Source organism: Pelophylax lessonae (genome assembly GCF_965119305.1).
Source record: "Pelophylax lessonae genome assembly, chromosome: 1".
In the NCBI taxonomy this organism is placed as follows: Eukaryota; Metazoa; Chordata; class Amphibia; order Anura; family Ranidae; genus Pelophylax; species Pelophylax lessonae.
The window spans coordinates 54,463,986-54,485,665 of record NC_138768.1 but is presented as its reverse complement, the minus strand read 5'-3'; the positions used below and the strand labels follow the sequence as shown (position 1 = coordinate 54,485,665).

Sequence of the window (21,680 nt, the reverse complement as noted above, 5' to 3'; positions counted from 1 at the left end):
CATCGTTGGAGTTAGTGGGAGGACTAGTACCCCATCATTGGTGTCAGTGGGAGGAATTGCTCCCCATTGTTGGAGTTAGTGGGAGGAATAGTGCCCCATCATTGGTGTCAGTGGGAGGAATTGTGTCCCATCGTTGGAGTTAGTGGGAGGAATTGTGCCCCTTTGTTGGAGTTAGTGGGAAGAATTGTGCCCTATCGTTGATGTCAGTGAAGGTTGATGTCAGTGGAAGGAATCGTGAACCATTGTTGGTTTCAGTGAGAGGAATCATGTCCCACTGTTGGTGTCAGTGGGGTGGATCGGGCCCCATCATTGGTATCAGTGGGAGGAATAGTGACCCCCATGGTTGGTGTCATTGGGAGGGATTGTGCCCCATCAGTGGTGTCAGTGGAAGGGATTGTAGCCCATCAGTGGTGTCAGTGGGAGGAGTAGTGCCCCCTCATTGGTGCCAGTGAAAGAAATAGCGCCCTACTGTTGGTGTCAGTGGGAAAAATGGTGCCTCATAACAGGAGGAAGAGCAGTGCCCTAAGGCCTGGATAAAGGGACCCAAAGGTTTGTATCCTGCCCATGGGCCACAGTTTGGAGAACACGGCACTAATACATTATTCATTTTTTTTTTCTATTAATTAAAAGCAGTGTAGGTAATTGCATTTGACTAAAAATCTGCCTCTGTACAGCAGAGCTCAGACATGCATAGGGAGACTATTTGAAAGCATTTAAGAACGCTATCTGCTAGTTACTTTAGGTATGTTTCCTTAGGTTACTTTGGGTTTCATGTGACCCTCTCCTTCTTTACCACTTTTAAATGGGATTACCTGTTGGTCTCACAGACACCATGATATGCCTCAATAGCATCATCCTGATCCATTTCTTTATCGCTGTTTGCCCAGCTTTTCTCTGAATCCTAACAAAGGAGACAAAAAGGGTGATTTAGCCAATAACATTGCTGTGTTTTATGGTACGTTTTAAGGGCATCATAACATTAGATCAAAAGACAACTAACAGACCCAAATTTAGAGTGCCGCTGCAAGGACCTTGCATCTAAAAGCTGCATTCACAGAAGATTGGATGTCCGCCTGGTAGAACTTGGTATGAACCTGGTAGAAAAGGTATGAACAGAGGACCAGGCGACAGCCTTACAAAGCATTGCAACAGAGGCTTGATGTCAAAATGACCCATCGATCTGCTGGAGTAAGTGCAGAAAAAGCACAGGAGTGTTGCCCTGTAAAGTGCAATCTTTGCCAAGTTGTCTTATGTGTCTAAAGATGGTGGACTTGAAGGAGGATGTTCCTTAAAAAGCCCTTAAAGTAGGTGAATAGGGAGTCCATCTTCCTAAAATATGCTGTTGCTTTGAGGTAAACTGATGGCCCTGACTACATCCAAGCAGTGAAGAGCAATTTTCTTTGGGTGCTTTGGAGCGGGGTACAGAGGGAAGGATTATATCTTTATGGCGGTGGAAGACTAATACCACCTTAGAAGAAAAGATGGTCTTAGGGAAACTGTGAGGAATTGGAACACTCCTTCCCAGCCTGAAAGACTGGCATCTGTCAAAACTTTCCAGCGATATGGCGACAATTACTTCTCTATTGTCAAGGCTGGGTTTGAGATCCACCAAGCTAGGGAATTCCTTGCTTGGCTGGATATGACAATGAGTAGGTCAAGAGAATGAGCCTGCCTCAAATTAAATTGGAGGCATGGGACAGCCTCGAAAAAGAGGTCATGATGATACCCAAAAATTTAATGGAGAATCTTACAGATTCACATCTCTTTGATCTCATGTCCTGAGTGTGAATTCTGAGAGAGCAGTTACAGGCATACCCCGTTTTAAGTACACTCACTTTACGTACACTCGCGAGTACGGACACAGCCTGGTCAGCTTGGAATGGCATTACTCCCAAACCATAAGTGACAGGGATACCAATTTGTGGCCAGTCAGCTTGCCTAGGAAATTAAAAAAGGTATTGCTTCACTTTAAGTACATTTTCGTTTTACATACATGCTCTGGTCCCATTGTGTACTTAAAAGCGGGGTATGCCTGTATTTCTTTGGAAAGAAGACTATTGCTTGGGCTGTGTGCATAATTAGGCCCGGGTATTCCAGGTGAAGAAAAGGTAGGAAAGCAGATTTTTGAAACTTGATCACCCAGCTAAAAGCCTGAAGCATCTGCATTGTCCCATGGAAGTTTGCAGATAGCTGTAAGGGGGATGAGTCCTTCAGAAGAAGGTTGTCTATACAACCTGTGACCTGGATGCCCTGGGTTCTTAAAAATGCAAGAAGAGGTGCAAGGACCTTTGGGAATACTCTGGGAGCAAAGGAGAGGCCAAATGTCAGTGCAACAACCTGGAAGTGATTGTCTGTTACTGCAAAGCGTAGAAGGCACTGATGAGGTGGATAAATGGGAATATGCAGGAAGGCATCTTGGATTGTCTAAGGATGCCAAGCATTCTCTTTGTCTGAGGGGCAATAACTGACCTTGTGGATTCCAAGTGTAAATTTGGAATTCAAAGGTATTTGTTTAGGGATTTTAGGTCCAGGATATGATGCATACCCCTGTTGGGCTTTGGTACCATGAACAGGTTTGACTAGAATCCATAAAACCTGTCCTCTATAGGTACTGTCGCAACTACTCCCTGGGAACATCAAATGGTTTTCGGGGCATTCTACAAAACTGACTGTCCCTAGGCAGATTTTGGCTAATTTGAGAAATGAAAGTGGTAAGGGGGTTGAATTTTGAACTTTATTTTGTACCCCCTATTGAACTAACAGGTCTGTGACAAAGAGACAAGCAAACTCCTAATCTTAGGAGGGAGGACGCTTCTTCATTGGGAAGAAGGCTTTGGGTAAGACAGGGTCGGCTGTGTGGACCAAGACTTGAACTGAATAGAAGGGCAGAACTTAGGCTTAGAAGCTGAAGCCTGGGTACAATATTGAAGTGCTCTGCTCTGCATTTTGAGGAGGTAGGGGCCCCTAAGAAAGGGAATTTGGAACCTTCCGCTGGGGAAGGACCTTTCTCCCGTGACACCTGGGATGAATTTGTCAAGTGCCTCACCAAAAAGATGCCCTCCATCAACTGTATGAATGAGATACGATTATCATAAGTCTAATAAATCTTAACTGGTTCAGATGAAAGTTCATCTCAAGTCTTCTCTTTTTGTGATTTTTTAAAGATGTAGTAAGACACCCTGGGTGAAACCAAATAACCGCTCTCTATGTTTCTAGGTTGTGGGATAACAAGTGCAATAGAAGAAAACATGGGGAGAACATAACAAGAAATAAATGCCACGATTCCAATTCCAAGGTCACAGTTTCGTATGTTTGCTGAGAGGTTGTGGGAAGGCTATGTAACTTCACTAGGGCTTTATCTATTTTACAGTAAAGTACTTTTATTTATTTTTGCTTGCATAGGGAAGGATAGTTATTTTTTTAAATTCCCCCTTAAAGTAAACATGCACTTTGCTCACGCGGGGCAAAGCAACAGATTTTCTTTACATCCCACCCCCTTCTCCCTATAGTACATGGGTGCTCAACCTGTGGCTCTCCAGCTGTTGCAGAACTACATATCCCATAAGGCATTGCAAGGCTGACAGGTAGAAGCATGACTTCCAAAAGCAGAGGCATGATGGGACTTGTAGTTCCGCAACAGCTGGAGAGCCACAGGTTGAGCACCCATGCTATAGTACATTCCTCAACCCCTGTAACAGCACTGGGCCAAACTCCAAACATTACGGCTGTCATATATAGACATATACTCTCTCACACCTGGAACTGGGGGGGGGGGGTAAAAAGGAAAGGTCCCTGTTGTGTGGCCATATATGGAAAAGCACAAGTTTACTTTTAAGGTGCCACTTACCACATTCTTCTCTGTGTCTTTCTGCTGAGCAGAGTTCACAATCTGCGTCCTGAGAATGAGAATCTCTTCTTTGCGCACTTCCAGCTCCTCGTGGGCGGATTTCAGCTGGTTCAGTAGGAGGGTGTAACTGCTGGGCTCCTCATTAGAGTCTTCCTCATTTGCTGCATCTGCAATGGCTTTCCTAAGCTCATTCAGGTCATTCTTGAGCTTCTTATTCTCAGATTCCAGCTCTTGTCTCTGCAATATAGATATGAAGGAGGTAAATAGTCAGTAAATGATTTCTGCTCAGTTGTGTAAAGAAATATACTATAGGCTTTGATGTGTAAATTTACCACTGCACCTCAAACAATGAAAAAAATGCAATATTCTCAAAATACAGTACTCCTTAAACTCATATTAGAATAAAGTGCTCCTGTGCATTAATTATAACACATAATAACGTAAATTACAGGGTGCATTCACTATAATATAATGGCAATATCAAATCATGTACTTCGAAATAGTGCTTAAAAACTGTCCGTTCAAAATGCAAATCCCAGAAAAAGTCCTCATCAATATTACGTTTGGATTTCACTCTTTAAAAGTGCTCAGCGTGTTATGTGCAAAAAATTGTTCCTTAATATAATGCTTCCTTTCGTGCTTCAATCCACCACCGTGAATCACCACCGCACTGGAGAACTCACCAGATAGCCGCTACCTCTCATTTAAGAGTAAGGTCTCAACGCACTTTGCCCCCCCAAGGGGTTATGACATCCAGGACATCACCTTTACTTTCTCACAGCATGACCACCAGTACCGAAATGAAAAAAATGCATTGCATGGACTTATACATTTAATTGAAAGACCTGCTAAACCTCCCTGGCGGTCTGATTATGTCAGGATTTCTGTGCTGAAAGCGGTACATTGTTTTGCATGGAAATCTGTTTTACATTTTAAAACTCACCTCCCCCTGCGATCCCCCGCCGTCGTCCTGCCCGCCGTCCTCCCCCACTGTCCTCCCCTGCCGTGTGCTCGGCCGATGCCGGCACTTGTCTTCCGGTTCCCTTCCCTGCGAGCGTTGCGATGCAGGGGGGTGAAACCGGCGGCAAATTCAAAAATATAAATACACAAAATGAGATGATAGAAAGCTGTGATCCTAATGGATTACACTGTATCATGCCATCTCACCACAGGATTTCACCTGGTGGATTTTCCAGTGCCCTGCCCGTGCTTTTCCAGTTCTTTTTGCCTGGAAAATTGAGAACGACCATGGCATCCAAAAAGCTTTCTTTTTGCGCAAAATCGCTTTTAGACGAACTGGAAAACAGCGACAGCGAAATGGAGTTACTTGAAGAACTGAGCGACAGTGATTGGTGGGAAAATTCAACATCAGGTACGGAAAGTGACGACAGCGACGATTCTGATGTCTCTTTCTGGCACATCGCTCCGTTGGAAATTCTGAAGAATCATTTGATATACTTCCCAAATTCCACAAGTTATCTGCCAGAAAGAGACATCAGAGTCGTCACTGTCCTCCCGATGACTAATTTTCCCAGGAATCGCTATCGCACAGTTCGTCTAAAAGTGCTTTTGCGCAAAAAGAATGCTTTTTGGATGCCATGGTCGTTCTAAATTTTCCAGGCAGAAATAACTGGAAAAGCACAGGCAGGGCACTGGAAATGTCACCAGGTGAAATCCTGTGGTGAAATGGAATGATACAGTGTAATCCGTTAGGATCACAGCTTTGTATCATCTCATTTGGTGTATTTACACTTTTGAATTTGCCGCCGGTCCCACCCCCCTGCGTCGCAACGCTCGCAGGGAATGGAACCGGAAGACAAGTGCCAGCATCTGCCGAGCACAGAGCGGGGAGAGACTGTGAGGACGGCGAGGGATCGCAGGGAAGGTGAGTAACATTCTGGGGTAATCCCGAGTGTGGCTCGGAGTTACCGCTTTTGGTACTGAAAATTAACCCGGAGCAACACTCTGGAATACCGCCAGGGAGGTTTAAATACAATGACACACTCCTGTACGACAGTCTAATAATCCTTAACTGAGTTGCTATGTGATGCACAAGACTTGGAGAAGGTAAAGGAAGCATTTTGTTTACTCTAACTGAGCCAATCCACCTGCCTTTACACACACAGGTACTTTAATGGCATCCCAGTCTTAGTCTGTAGGGTTCAACATTGAGTTGGCCCACCCTTTGCAGCTATAACAGCTTCAACTCTTCTGGGAAGGCTGTCCACAAGGTTTAGGAGTGTCTATGGGAATGTCTGACCATTCTTCCAGGAGCACATTTGTGAGGTCAGGCACTGATGTTGGACGAGAAGGCCTGGCTCGCAGTCTCTGCTCTAATTCATCCCAAAGGTGTTCTATCGGTTTGAGGTCAGGACTCTGTGCAGGCCAGTCAAGTTCCTCCACCCCAAACTCACTCATCCATGTCTTTATGGACCTTGCTTTGTGCACTGTTGCGCAGTCATGTTGGAACAGGAAGGGGCCATCCCCAAACTGTTCCAACAAAGCTGGGAGCATGAAATTGTCCAAAATGGTATGCTGAAGCCTTAAGAGTTCCCTTCACTGGAACTAAGGGGCCAAGCCCAATCCCTGAAAAACAACCCCACACAATAATTCTCCCCTCCACCAAATGATTTGTACCAGTGCAAAAAGCAAGGTCCATAAAGACATGGACGAGTGAGTTTGGGGTGGAGGAACTTGATTGGCCTGCACAAATTTCTGACCTCAACCCAAAAGAACACCTTTGGGCAGAATTCCACACAACAGCACGTGAGGAAAAATCCCCTCTTAGTTGTCAATGGAACAGATGTCCCCACTGAAAGATTACCCCTCACATCCTGTTATGGTGACAACTGCAAATGTTTGATTTTCCTCACTTCTTGTCCCAGTGACACCAGGACAAATAGAGGAGTGAATCTACCCAGCGGAGATCACAGACAGCAATAAAAAACCCCGCAGATGAATCGTTCTTTACCAACACTATCCAAAGCTACACGGACATTTTTTTGATGGAGATACAATTTAATAAACCATCAATTTTCTTCTGGAATTCACTGTCATAGAGATAAAAAATGTAACATATTTGTAATTATACTCTCCTCTCCAACTGCCTTTTCCTTTGTCTGATCTTTTCTCTCTAGCAGAGCAAGGGCCTCTTCATTTCTGACACATTACTCCCAGGGCTGCTGGATGTCTGCTTCCCCCCACTGCACTCTGTGGTTCCTTCTGCTGGCCCCTAGTTCGGTGCAGGACAGCAGTGATGTAGGGGTCAACGGAAGGAACCAAAGAGTGCAGCGGGGGACACAGGCATCCGATATATTGGAAATTAACTATATCTGAGCACCAAAAAACTGAAACCGCTATTTAATTGATTTTTAATATTCAAAGCAAACTCCCTCATCCATCCATGTCTTCACGCTTTATTTTGATGGAAAATCACTTTGAAAAACACCCCCTAGCATTTCTAGCCACAGCCATCTTGAATAAGGGCAGATGATTTATGTAGCAATTACTTCCTGGAATCCATCTACTCTTAGCCCAGGCATGCAGACAGGAGAGTGTACTTAGCAGAGAAAGCCCTACCTCCAGGGACACATAAAGACCCCTGGGATGTATGACATCATTTTAGCTTAGGCAAGTGAGTCCCGGTTCACACTTGTGCGATGCGGGAAGGCTGCGAATTTGCAGCCTGTTCCCGCATCGCAAACGCACCCCTGGCAGTTCACACTGCCATATGCGATACGCTGGGGGTGTCAATGTAATCTTAACGACACCCCCAGTTTGATCGCAAATCGCAGGGCGATCTTGCAGTTCGCACAGGATCGGATCGCACAAGTGTGAACCACTGTGCGATCCGATCCTGATGCGGCTGCAAAAAAGGGTCCTGTGCGTCTTTGCTGCGGGTGCGGTGCGAATTTAGCCATACAAAGTGTATGGCTAAACTCGCACCGCACAGCCGATCGCATGTAATGAAGGAGCAGTGCGCTCCGATATTACATGCGATCGCCGCATCAGTGTGAACCGGCACTGAATGTTAAAAAGAAGAAAACATTTGAAACAAGTAAATATGTTATTAAGTATGAAAGAAGGTCTCCCTGTGGCCGCACATCTGAACAATCTCATCAATCAGTAGTACATGGCAACCTCAGCCTAGACTCATACCAGGCCACGCCCTCAATGAGTTCCGCTCCTCCCCTCGCAGCTTAATCATGGTGGGTCCCAGGGACACTTTCTTTCATCCTAAGTGATTACAGATGCCCGGAAGAGCTCCCTCCCAAACCAGCACACATAGCAGTGGACACCAAGGACTTGCACCCCCTCTTGAAGCCTGAGCGGCTCACACACTGGGTCTTTTGGGTCACAGTCAGTAAATATATTATACCTTGCTATCTATATATAGATATATATATAGATATATATAGATATATATCTATATATATATGTATATATATACTGTATTTTTAGCAGAGACCCCAGAGAATAATATGGCGATCATTGCAATATTTTATGTCACACGGTATTTGCGCAGCAGTCTTTCAAATGCAATTTGTTTGGAAGAAATACAATTTCATGAATTAAAAAAAACAAAAAAACAGTAAAGTTAGCCCAGTATTTTGTATAATATGAAAGATGATGTTACTTCGAGTAAACATGTCATGTCATGCTTTAAAATTGTGCACACTCGTGGAATGGCGTTAAACTACGGTATTAAAAAATCTCCATAGGCGATTTAACATTTTTTTAACAGTTACCTGTTTAGAGTTACAGAGGAGATCTAGTGCTAGAATTATTGCTCTCGCTCTAACGATTGCAGTGACACCTCACATGTGTAGTTTGAACACTGTTTACATTTGCGGGCGCAACTTATGTATGTGCACGAGCACGGAGGGATGGGGCGCTTGAATTTTTTTTTCTTATTTATTTTATTGTATTTTTTAAAAATTTTACACTGTACCTTTAAATTATAATTTTTTTGATCACTTTTGTTGCTGTCACAAGGAATGTAAACATCCCTTGTGACATTAATAGGCAGTGACCGGTACTCTTTATGGAGGGATCTGGGATCTATAAGACCCCAAACCCCTCTACTGCACTTGAAAGCATTCAAAATGCCAAGTTTTTTTAAAAAATATGGCGCCTTTGGGGCTCCAGTAACCGGAAGTGATGTCATGACATCGCTTCCGGGTTTCTACATCGGAGACCCGATCAGAGGCAAATTCGGGCTTTTTTCGGCACTCCAACCAGCCAGGGGATTTGCCGGCTGGTCACTCGGGTCTCCCGGTGGGATGGGAGACCAGGACGGAGCGGCAGGAGGGGGGAACATCCTCTTCGGCTGCTTGTGTTAATGGTCAAGCGGCTGATCAACCACAAGGAAGCCGACCATCCTCTTTAACCAAAGGCACCCCAGTACAACCCCTTGAAACCAAAGGACACAAGTTTAGAAGATAACAACTTTAAACATAGCTAGAGTTGGACTTTAGTGTGTAGAGGAGTGTTTATACCCTGAGATGCTCCTTGTAACAAATGAGTTCATTACAGAAGCCATAGAGCTACACTGCGTCTCTGTGAACACTGATTGATAGTGCATAAGACAGGAGAAGACGGCAGCTATTGGCTGAGCATCACACAGGATGACAGTACATTACTTACATAGCGCTCAGCCGTTCTCTGATCTGTGCCTGGGGAGAGATGCGAGTCCCGAGCGGCTTTATTACTTTTACTCATTAGTCTCTGTGATGTACGGAAGCTGTCACTGCTGCAAATCCTTCTAATCAGATGCTAAGAAATGTTCTGACCTCTACAGGGGAAGAGATGTTGTCATCCACCCAATACATTGGGTTGGATGTATGTAACTACTTTGTGCTGCAATCAGCCTTTTTAAGTCCTCATTCACAATGCTCTGTCCTATGAGAACAGTAAAGTCCAATCATGGGATTAATCCAATATCACACATTGGAGGCATCTGTCTATAGCAATAACACAGCAATTTTTGTTTTCCAGTATGCCCCTGTAACCTAGTTTTAGATCTTGTAGATCCTGCCAGTAGATGTATTTGTGCACATTTCCACATTGTTAAAGAGGTTGTAAACCCCCAAAAAAATGTTTTTTTCTTTTTGCAACCTAAAAGAGAAACCCATAATGAGCTAGTATGCACCGCATACTAGCTCATTATGAAATACTTACCTTAGAATGAGCACCCGCCGTGCCGTCCGCTTACCTCTATGACATGTCCAGTCGCCCATCTTCCGGGATCGCGGCATCCAGCCATCTGATTGGCCGGAGCCGCGGTGACGTCACTCCCGCGCACGTGCGCAGGAGCCGACGGTCACGGCACGGGGCTCTGAAGGAACGGCACCAGCGGCGCCTGGCTGCATGTAAGGTAAATATCTCCTAAACGGTACATGTTTAGGAGATATTTACAGTACCTATAGGCAGTGGCGGCTGGTGAAGTTTTAAGATGGGGGGGCGCAAGACCCCGCCCTTCTATTTTGGCCCCTCCCATTTCTCAGAAGCCACACCCCTTATAGACCCCACCCATTTTGTCCCCTGTATTTTGCTTGCGTGAACCAATTCTCCCAATATATCACATATTAAGGGCTCCATCAGTACTAGTATATCCCATAATAGGGAGCAGGGGCCCTATTATGGGATACACTGACAGAGTGGCACAAACCCCACAGTACAGGCCCCTTGTACAAACCCCACAGTACAGACCCCCTAGCACAGACCACACAGTACATGCCCCCTTTCAATGCAGTGACCAGCGTACATGCCCCCTTTCAATGTAGTGACCAGCGTACATGCCCCTTTCAATGTAGTGACCAGCGTACATGCCCCCTTTCAATGCAGTGACCAGCGTACATGCCCCCTTTCAATGCAGTGACCAGCGTACATGCCCCCTTTCAATGCAGTGACCAGCGTACATGCCCCCTTTCAATGTAGTGACCAGCGTACATGCCCCCTTTCAATGCAGTGACCAGCGTACATGCCCCCTTTCAATGTAGTGACCAGCGTACATGCCCCCTTTCAATGCAGTGACCAGCGTACATGCCCCCTTTCAATGCAGTGACCAGCGTACATGCCCCCTTTCAATGTAGTGACCAGTATACAGGCCCCCTTTCAATGTAGTGACCAGTATACATGCCCCCTTTCAATGCAGTGACCAGCGTACATGCCCCCTTTCAATGTAGTGACCAGCGTACATGCCCCCTTTCAATGCAGTGACCAGCGTACATGCCCCCTTTCAATACAGTGACCAGCGTACATGCCCCCTTTCAATACAGTGACCAGCGTACATGCCCCCTTTCAATACAGTGACCAGCGTACATGCCCCCTTTCAATGTAGTGACCAGTATACAGGCCCCCTTTCAATGTAGTGACCAGTATACATGCCCCCTTTCAATGCAGTGACCAGCGTACATGCCCCCTTTCAATGTAGTGACCAGCGTACATGCCCCCTTTCAATGTAGTGACCAGCGTACATGCCCCCTTTCAATGCAGTGACCAGCGTACATGCCCCCTTTCAATGCAGTGACCAGCGTACATGCCCCCTTTCAATGCAGTGACCAGCGTACATGCCCCCTTTCAATGTAGTGACCAGTATACAGGCCCCCTTTCAATGCAGTGACCAGCGTACATGCCCCCTTTCAATGTAGTGACCAGCGTACATGCCCCCTTTCAATGTAGTGACCAGCGTACATGCCCCCTTTCAATGCAGTGACCAGCGTACATGCCCCCTTTCAATGTAGTGACCAGCGTACATGCCCCCTTTCAATGTAGTGACCAGCGTACATGCCCCCTTTCAATACAGTGACCAGCGTACATGCCCCCTTTCAATACAGTGACCAGCGTACATGCCCCCTTTCAATACAGTGACCAGCGTACATGCCCCCTTTCAATGTAGTGACCAGTATACATGCCCCCTTTCAATGCAGTGACCAGCGTACATGCCCCCTTTCAATGTAGTGACCAGCGTACATGCCCCCTTTCAATGCAGTGACCAGTGTACATGCCCCCTTTCAATGCAGAGACCAGCGTACATGCCCCCTTTCAATACAGTGACCAGCGTACATGCCCCCTTTCAATGTAGTGACCAGCGTACATGCCCCCTTTCAATGTAGTGACCAGCGTACATGCCCCCTTTCAATGTAGTGACTAGCGTACATGCCCCCATTCAATGTAGTGACCAGCGTACATGCCCCCTTTCAATGTAGTGACCAGCGTACATGCCCCCATTCAATGTAGTGACCAGTATACAGGCCCCCTTTCAATGTAGTGACCAGCATACATGCCCCCTTCAATGTAGTGACCAGCATACATGCCCCCTGCAGAGGTATGGCAGTGGGAGAGATGGGATCAGGCAAAGGGATGGCGGTGGGAGGGATGGTCATGGGATGAGGCAGAGCAGAGGGGGATGGCGGTGGAAAGGCTGGATGGATGGATGGATGGATGGTCATGGCCCATGATGACCATCCATCCAGCCTTTCCACCGCCATCCCCCTCTGCTCTGCCTCATCCCATGACTCATGGGATGAGGCAGAGCATAGGGGGATGGCGGTGGAAAAGCTGGATGGATGGTCATGGAGGACTGACAGGACAGGAGGACCATGAGGACTCACCGGTGGTGATGTCTTCTTCCAGCAGATGACCTCCGGTGGTCTGGTCTCCTCTCCGGTGCCGCCGTCACTCCCGTCCGGTGTCCACCCGACTCCATCGCCCGCGGTCCGGTCCACTGCTGCGAGTGACGTCAGCGGGGTCAGCGTTGGATGTCCTGGATGCTGTGATTGGTCCAGGCTGGAGGCTGGACCAATCACAGCCAGGAATCCACGAAGTGGGGGTTTCCAAGGAATCTGCCTTGCGCCCAGGTTACGCCCCCCACGCCCCCCAGAAGGCAGCCAATCGGCGCCTCTTCTGGGTGGTAACCCCACCCCCCCACCCCCTCCACATCGGCTGGCGGCGGCGGCGGCGAACGCAATTTTTTTTTTTTTTCAAACTTTATTGCTCGTTTTGCAATCTTTTTTTTTTTTTTTATCTTTTTTTTTTTCTTCTTTTTTTCAGGGGGGGCGGCGCCCTGGCGCCCCCTATGCACCGGCCGCCACTGCCTATAGGTAAGCCTTATCATAGGCTTACCTATAGGTACAAGTTACAGAGGAGGGTTCACTTCCTCTTTAATACTAGCTAATTTGGTTTGCGCAAAAGTTATTGCTTCTACAAACTAGGGGAAAGATTTGTAATTTTTCTTTATTTATTTTTCACTAGTAATGGCGGCGATCTGCAATATTTAGCGGGACTGCGACATTGCGGCGGACAGATCGGACACCTAACTGACATTTTTTTTTTTGACACTTTTGGGGGGACCGGTGACATTACTACAGTAATCAGTGCTAAAAAAATACACTCTTACTGTACTGACACTGGCAGGGAAGGGGTTAAAACCAGGGGTGATCAAAGGATTAAATGTGTCCCTAGGAGGTGCTTTCTAATTGTGGGGGGATGTATTTACTGAATGAACACGGGGACCTAAATAAGAGGAACACAGGATCCCTGTGTACATAACTGACAGAACAACGGTCTGCCGAGTTTACAACGGGAGACCGGCATTCTGTCTCCACGGGGAGCGATCGCGGGGGGCCGGCAGCAATCGCGGATGCCGGGCCTGCAAATTGGCTTCCCCTGTGGCAAATGGGCATGTGTGTCTGGCGGTGTGCACGCCCCCTCGAAGTGACGTACAGGTCCGTTGTTTCGCGGGACAGAGCCGACCTGCCACAGTATATGTATAGCCGCTGGTAGGCAAGTGGTTAAACTGTTCCAAAAAAGGGATGTTGACGGAAGCGGTTGTAAATGGATGATAATCCATTTACATCCATTTTCCCATAGAGATGCATTGATGTCTGTTTTCCATCCGTCACGCCTGTGTAAAAGGGGCCTTAGGGCTCTTTCACACAGTCCGCCTCCGTAGGCGGATCCGTGTTGCTCAGCGGGGATCGTTCCGCTGATCCCCGCTGAGCCGGCAGATGACAGCTCCGTCTCTGCTTGCAGTGCGCAGAGGGAGGTGTCACAGCCCCCGCTGCTCTCTATGGGGGATCGGATGAGAGCGGACCGCTTGTCCGCTCTCATCCGATCCCCAGGACAGATGGAAAATAGGGTTTCCATCCGTCCGGATTTCACAGACAGGATCGGATGCGGAACGGCAGCGGGTGTCAGCGGACATGTCACCGCTGACATCCGCTACTCCATAGGGCTGAATGGGCATCCGATCAGATCCGCCTAAAAAACTGACAGGCGGATCTGATTGGAACGCCCGTGTGAAAGAGCCCTTACTATGGTGGGGAGCCGGGCAGCAAAGGAAAGATGAGTATATGCAGGTGCAGCAATTAAGCAAACCTGATACTTTGCACTACATGGGAAAAGCAAAGGTCCAATTTAAAAATAATTAAAAAAACACTGCTTTATCACTTTTCCGTTACCTTCAGGTTGTTGTAGGCGATATCGGTGTCACGATCTGTGTCATTTGATGTTTCAATGACCTGAGTAAATAGAGGACACCAACTTCAGTAGATGTGTCATGGAGAAAGACAAATATTATACAGCAGACACAGGTCACTCCCATTACCTGCGGCTTCTTATGTTCCTCCTGCTCCTTCTCTTTCTCCTTCTTCTCTAACTGGTTCTGCAGTTTCTTCCTCTCCAGCTCCAGCTCCCTCACCCTCTTCTGAAGTTTCAGGAACAGAGTCATGTCCATTGCAGCCTTCTCCAGCCCGGCTTCCTGTGACATAATAAGATCACAAGGTTAAAGTGTATTCCCATATTTGCATTATAAATGCACGACAGATCCAGATGAGACCTACAGCCAGGTCCATAAATATTGGGACATCAACACAATTCTAATCTTTTTGGCTCTATACACCACCACAATGGATTTGAAATGAAACAAACAAGATGTCCTTAAACTGCAGACTTTCAGCTTTAATTTGAGGGTATTTACATCCAAATCAGGTGAACGGAATTACAACCGTTTGTATATGTGCCTCCCACTTTTTAAAGGGACCAAAAGTAATGGGACAGATTACCAATCATAAATCAAACTTTCACTTTTTAATACTTGGTTGTAAATCCTTTGCAGTCAATTACAGCCTGAAGTCTGGAAAGCATAGACATCACCAGACGCTGGGTTTCGTCCCTGGTGATGCTCTGCCAGGCCTCTACTGCAACTGTCTTCAGTTCCTGCTTGTTCTTGGGACATTTTCCCTTGAGTTTTGTCTTTAGCAAGTGAACTGCATGCTCAATCGGATTCAGGTCAGGTTATTGACTTGGCCATTGCATAACATTCCACTTCTTTCCCTTAAAAAACTCTTTGGTTGCTTTCGCAGTATGCTTTGGGTCATTGACCATCTGCACTGTGAAGCGCCGTCCAATGAGTTCTGAAGCATTTGGCTGAATATGAGCAGATAATATTGCCCGAAACACTTCAGAATTCATCCTGCGGCTTTTGTCAGCAGTCACATCATCAATAAATACAAGAGAACCAGTTCCATTGGCAGCCATACATGCCCACGCCATCACCCTACCACCACCATGCTTCACTGATGAGGTGGTATGCTTTGGATTATGAGCAGTTCCTTTCCTTCTCCATACTCTTCTCTTCCAATCACTCTGGTACAAGTTGATCTTGGTCTCATCTGTCCATAGGATGATGTTCCAGAACTGTGAAGGCTTTTTAGATGTTGTTTGGCAAACTCTAATCTGGCCTTCCTGTTTTTGAGGCTCACCAATGGTTTACATCTTGTGGTGAACCCTCTGTATTCACTCTGGTGAAGTCTTCTCTTGATTGTTGACTTTGACACACATACACCTACCTCCTGGAGAGTGTTCTTGATCTGGCCAACTGTTGTGAAGGGTGTTTTCTTCACCAGGGAAAGAATTCTTCGGTCATCCACCACAGTTGTTTTCCGTGGTCTTCCGGGTCTTTTGGTGTTGCTGAGCTCACCGGTGCGTTCTTTCTTTTTAAGTATGTTCCAAACAGTTGATTTGGCCACACCTAATGTTTTTGCAATCTCTCTGATGTGTTTGTTTTGATTTTTTCAGCCTAATGATGGCTTGCTTCACTGATAATGACAGCTCTTTGGATCTCATACAGCAACAGATTCCAAATGCAAATAGCACACTTGAAATGAACTCTGGATCTTGTATCTGCTCCTTGTAAATGGGATAATGAGGGAATACCACATACCTGGCCATGGAACAGCTGAGCAGCCAATTGTCCCATTAATTTTGGTCCCTTAAAAAGTGGGAGGCACATATACAAACTGTTGTAATTCCTACATCTTTCACCTGATTTGGATGTAAATACCCTCAATTTAAAGCTGAAAGTCTGCAGTTAAAGTACATCTTGTTTGTTTCATTACATTATAGAGCCAAAAAGATTAGAATTGTGTCGATGTCCCAATATTTATGGATCTGACTGTATATATTTAGGATCTTATAGGACTGTATTTATTAGACTGGGAAAAAGCATTGGAGCAGGGTGATGACCCTCAGTCAAGTTTTATCTCTGGTTAGAATGATTTCAAACCTACACAGGGCCTCTTCTCTGTATTCCTGGAGGCTGAACAGAATGAAAGGGCAACAAAGGAAAGGTAAGTATGTAATGTTGGAAAGGAGGGTCAATAAAGAGCAACTGTGGCCAGGTGATGGACATTCAGATATTCAAAAATTCTTAACAAGCAGTAAATGAGCATTTAAAATAAAATAAGTCCTCATTGACCTCTGTAGCTGCAACCAGTCTGGAGTAGTTCACCCTCAAAACTGGAAGCAGAAGCACTTTCACTTTAACAACTAATCTGCCCCTGTTCGCCAATCCCAGCAGTGACTCTGCATCTCAGCTCACCCTGTCTACCACTCCCAGCTGTAACTTAGCTCTAGCTGCTCCCCCCTTCCCAGCAGTAACTCAGCAGCTCGGCTCCCCCCTTCCCAGCAGTAACTCAGCAGCTCTGCTCCCCCTTCCCAGCAGTAACTCAGCAGCTCTGCTTTCCCCTTCCCATCAGTAACTAAGCAGCTCTGCTCCACCTGCTCCCCCATTCCCAGCAGTAACTTAGCAGCTCTGTTCCCCCTGCCCCCCCCCCCTTCCCAGCAGTAACTTAGCAGCTCTGCTCCACCTGCTTCCCACTCCCCAGCAGTAACCCTGCAGCTCTGCTCCACCTGCTCCCCACTTCCCAGCAGTAACTTAGCAGCTCTGCTCCCCCCTTCCCAGCAGTAACTCAGCAGCTCTGCTCCCCCTTCCCATCAGTAACTCAGCAGCTCTGCTCCACCTGCTCCCCCATTCCCAGCAGTAACTTAGCAGCTCTGTTCCCCTGCCCCCCCCCCCCTGCCAGCAGTAACTTAGCAGCTCTGCTCCACCTGCTTCTCACTCCCCAGCAGTAACCCTGCGGCTCTGCTCCACCTGCTCCCCACTTCCCAGCAGTAACTTGGCAGCTCTGCTCCCCCCTTCCCAGCAGTAACTCAGTAGCTCTGCTCCACCTGCTCCCCCCTTTCCAGCAGTAACTTAGCAGCTCTGCTCCACCTGCTCCCCCCTTCCCAGCAGTAATTTAGCAGCTCTGGTCCACCTGCTCCCCACTTCCCAGTAGTAACTCAGCAGCTCTGCTCCACCTGATCCCCCCTTCCCAGCAGTACATCAGCAGCTCTGTTCCACCTGCTCCCCCTTCCCAGCAGTAACTCAGCAGCTCTGCTCTACCTCCTCCCCCCTTCCCAGCATAACTCAGCAGCTCTCTTCCCCCTGCTCCCCCTTCCCAGCAGTAACTCAGCAGCCCTGTTCCACTTGCTCCCCCCTTCCCAGCAGAAACTGCTCCCCCTTTACCAGCAGGAACTCAGCAGCTCTGCTCCACCTGCCCTCCCTCTCCAGCAGAAACTCAGCAGCTCTGCTCCACCTGCTCTCCCCTTCCCAGCAGTAACTCAGCAGCTCTGCCCCACCTGGTCTCTCTCTCCAGCACTGGCTAAGCAGCTTAGCTCACCCTACTTCCACCTCCCAGCAGTGACCCAGCAGCTCAACTCCACTGGGAGCAAAGAATGCGAAGACTAAACTTGAATAAGCATTCCTTTTTACAGCTTGTGTTTGGCAGCCTTACCTCTACCTCCATAATGGTGTCTTCAGTGTCCCCAATTTCAGATGTGGAGATGGAGGGGTAGTTGGAGTCAGATTCCAAGCTGCTTTGGTTGGAGGTATTTCTGCGGTGTCCAGGGGTTTGCTACAAAAAAATAATATGTAGCATTAGAATAACCTGGAAAGGTTATTTATTTCACTGTCTCAGACCCCATTCGGGAGATTTATCCTCGCTCCCTGTGTCAGAAAGACAGGAATTGCTTATAAATCTCTCTTTCGAAAAAAAAAAGACCACAACAAAAACACTTCTAGTAGACTGGAGAAGGTTTAACAGTTTTTAAAAAAATGTAATAAATGTTTTACTGGTGTTTGTGTCCCAGTGACTCTCATTCCCCTAGTTTTTTGTCCTGGTGTCACAGGGGCAGGCAGGAAGTCAGGGGACATTTCCAAAATAGGGTCACCAATAGCAAGAAAACCCGAAATACGTAGTTTCTAATCTGTCTCTATTCTATTTAAAACTAAAATGTTTTGGCTGGAGTTTAACAATTTCCAGCCGGCAGGAGGAAGCCCTTGAAAAGCTTGTAACGTCGGAGCTGGTACATGGGCCTCGCATCATGTGATCACTGTGGTTGGTTGACACAGTGACCACATGATCGAAAGACTGTTCATTGGCTCTTGAGTGCAAACAGTGTCTAGAAGCCATCAATGAAAATGTGGTCATTGTGCAGGGGGCACAGAGAGCGCAATCCCAGCACAAACCAGAGACTGGCCCTCTGTCAAGTTGCCACAGCACTTCTGTGATTGACATCTAGGAGAGAATGACATCCCGGATTCTGCGCATGCGCAGATGTGCCACAGGGCGTCTGGTCCAAGCAAAGCAATGAGTCACATACACTTTATTACTAAACGTATTGGGACGCCTGCCTTTAAACGAACACAAACTTAAATGAAATCCCAGTCTGTAGGGTTCAATATTGAGTTGGCCCACCCTTTGCAGCTAGAACAGCTTCAACTCTTCTGGGAAGGCTGTCCACAAGGTTTAGGAGTGTGTCTATGGGAATGTTTGACCATTCTTCCAGAAGCGCATTTGTGGAGTCAGGCACTGATGTTGGAGAGAAGGCCTGGCTTGCACTCCCTGATTCATCCCAAAGGTGTTCTTTCGGATTGAAGTCAGGACTCTGTGCAGGCCAGTCAAGTTCCTCCACCCCAAACTCGCTCATCTATGTCTTTATGGACCTTGCTTTGTACACTGGTTCAAATCATTTGGTGGGGGGGGGGGGTTATGGTGTGGGGTTGTTTTTCAGGGGTTGGGCTTGGCCCCTTAGTTCCAGTGAATGGACTCTTAAGGCGTCAGCATGGCAAGACATTTTGGACAATTTCATGCTGCCAACTTTGTGGGAACAGTTTGGAGATGGTCCCTTCTGTTCCAATATGACTGCACACCAGTCCACAAAGCAAGGTCCATAAGACATGGATGAGCGAGTTTGGAGTGGAGGAATGTGACTGGCCTGCACAGAGTCCTGACCTCAACCCGATAGAACACCTTTAGGATGAATTAGAGCGGAGACTGCGAGCCAGGCCTTCCCGTCCACATCAATGCCTGACCTCACAAATGCACTTCTGGAAGAATGGTCAAACATTCCAATAGACACTCCTAAACCTTGTGGACAGCCATCCCAGAAGAGTTGAAGCTGTTATAGCTGTAAAGGGTGGGTCAACTCAATATTGAATCCTACGTACTAAGACTGGGATGCCATTAAAGTTCATGTGTGTGTAAAGGCAGGCGTCCCAATACTTTTGGTAATATAGTCACGCGCAGGTATTAAGCACCTTTGTGCACATGCCGGTCTCCCCGTGCATGCGCAGCAATGGAGTGCTATCGAAGTTCTAAACCTGTCTGTGTTTTGCATATGTTCTGAAAATTTCCTGTGTGTGTGCAGATGTGCTGAAGGGAGCTGCTAAGACCCAAAGGCCAGGCAGAGCCCTTCGGCATATCTGTAATATAAAGGCTAGTTGTAACCAGCGCTATAGGGAGCCTATAGGTAATACAAGGTGTAAGCTGCCACCATCCTACCCCTTGAGATCGGGGTACAAATGTAGGATATGCGGTGTGTTTGTTGGTGTATGGCGCTACACCTGCATGGTACCCGGCTGATATATCACCTGGAGTAATTGGACACCACTCTGTCTGACACAGATCACTAGAGACTTTTTAAAAATAGATTTTGAATTGTCAAATCGCATGATAAGTCACACCAGTGTGAATGTGGGCATAATGACGAGAACAGTGACACAGCTCACCTTGATAAGCGTGACCTCCTCCCGCAAGTTGTCATATCTCTGCTCTAGACGGGTATACTCCTTCACCAGATTTTGGTGGCGAGCCCTCTCCTCCTCCAGGTCCTTCTGGATCTGCAAGTTTTCCTTCACTGAGCTCTGCGTAAATTCATCTTAAAATAAAAACAAAGACCAACAATGAGGTCCACATCATCTAAAACAATCTTACAACCAGTCGGGCAGTCCGGGACACAGGCAGGCAGAGGGAGGCACGGTGCAGAACCGGCACAAAGTATAAATAATTGGGAATATTTTACGATCACCCTGCAATGGTTAGAAGTTTCTCTACACCGGCTCAAAACCCGTCTCAGATCCGGCCGAGATTGGGGCTGGTTTGAAGTAGCAAACACTCATGTTAATTTTGTTGAAAAGGTATGCAAAAATGTCCCAGATCCTCAGATCAGATACTTGAGCTAACATCAAAAAATTATATTCCAAAAAATCTAAGACATAAAATATATAAATACACAGATAAACAAGCCTCCGACGGCATTAGCATGGGATAAGCGTCTGATTGGCAAACTGCGTGTGGCTTTGTAAAAGCGCTCCAGAAAATACATCTTGGAGAAACATACTTTGTTCTCTCTGCCTCGGGCGCTGACGTGAGCTGCATAACTTCAGGAGGAAATCAGATTAAACATTCACACTTTGTAAAGAATCTGCTTGAATCAAACTCAAGTTTTTTTTTCCCCATTTTGTGTTAATAAGTAACCAGCAGTGTTAATTTCGTCGACTATTTTCATCAACTAAATGAACACTATTTTAGTCAACTAAAATTCAACTAAAACAATTTCAATAATTAACCACTTTAAGACCAGAAAGGATTTTCCCCCATAATGACCAGGCCCTATTTTGCGATTCGGCACTGTGATAATTTAACGGACAATTGTGCGTGGTCGTGCGACGCTGTACCCAAATAAAATTGATGTCCTTTTTTTCCCCACAAATAGAGCTTTCTTTTGGTGGTATTTGGTCACCTGTGCGATTTTTATTTTTTTGCGCTATAAACAAAAAAAGAGCGACAATTTTGAAAAAAAAAAAAAAACACAATATTTTTCACTTTTTGCTATATGACATTCTCAAAAAACTAAATGTAAAAATCAAAATTTTTTAACATTTTAGGCCATTTTTTTTTGCTACAAAAAAAAAAAATTGCAATAAGCGTATTTTGATTGGTTTGCGCAAAAGTTATCGCATCTGCAAACCACAGGAAAGATTTAGGTCATTTTTATTGTTTTTTTTTTTTTACTAGTAATGGCGACAATCTGCGACTTTTTGCGGGACTGCGACATTGCGGCAGACAGATCGGACCACTAACTGCCATTTTTGACACTTTTGGGGGTACCAGTGACATTACTACAGTAATCAGTACTAAAAATATGCACTGTTACTGTAATAATGACA

The 21,680-nt window shown here is 46.4% G+C and overlaps 1 protein-coding gene across 1 annotated transcript in view; it reads right to left on the bottom strand.

The window, feature by feature from the left end:
• Positions 1 to 21,680, bottom strand: part of MYO5B (myosin VB) — a 436,041-nt gene that overhangs the window by 44,019 nt on the left and 370,342 nt on the right. Inside the window, exons 24-29 of the mRNA XM_082255167.1 lie at positions 20,241 to 20,389; positions 17,965 to 18,084; positions 14,457 to 14,609; positions 14,311 to 14,370; positions 3,848 to 4,084; positions 813 to 901 (exon numbers count right to left, since the gene is read on the bottom strand). Coding sequence (XP_082111293.1) covers positions 813 to 901; positions 3,848 to 4,084; positions 14,311 to 14,370; positions 14,457 to 14,609; positions 17,965 to 18,084; positions 20,241 to 20,389 — 808 coding nt within the window. The remainder of the gene's footprint in view (positions 1 to 812; positions 902 to 3,847; positions 4,085 to 14,310; positions 14,371 to 14,456; positions 14,610 to 17,964; positions 18,085 to 20,240; positions 20,390 to 21,680) is intronic.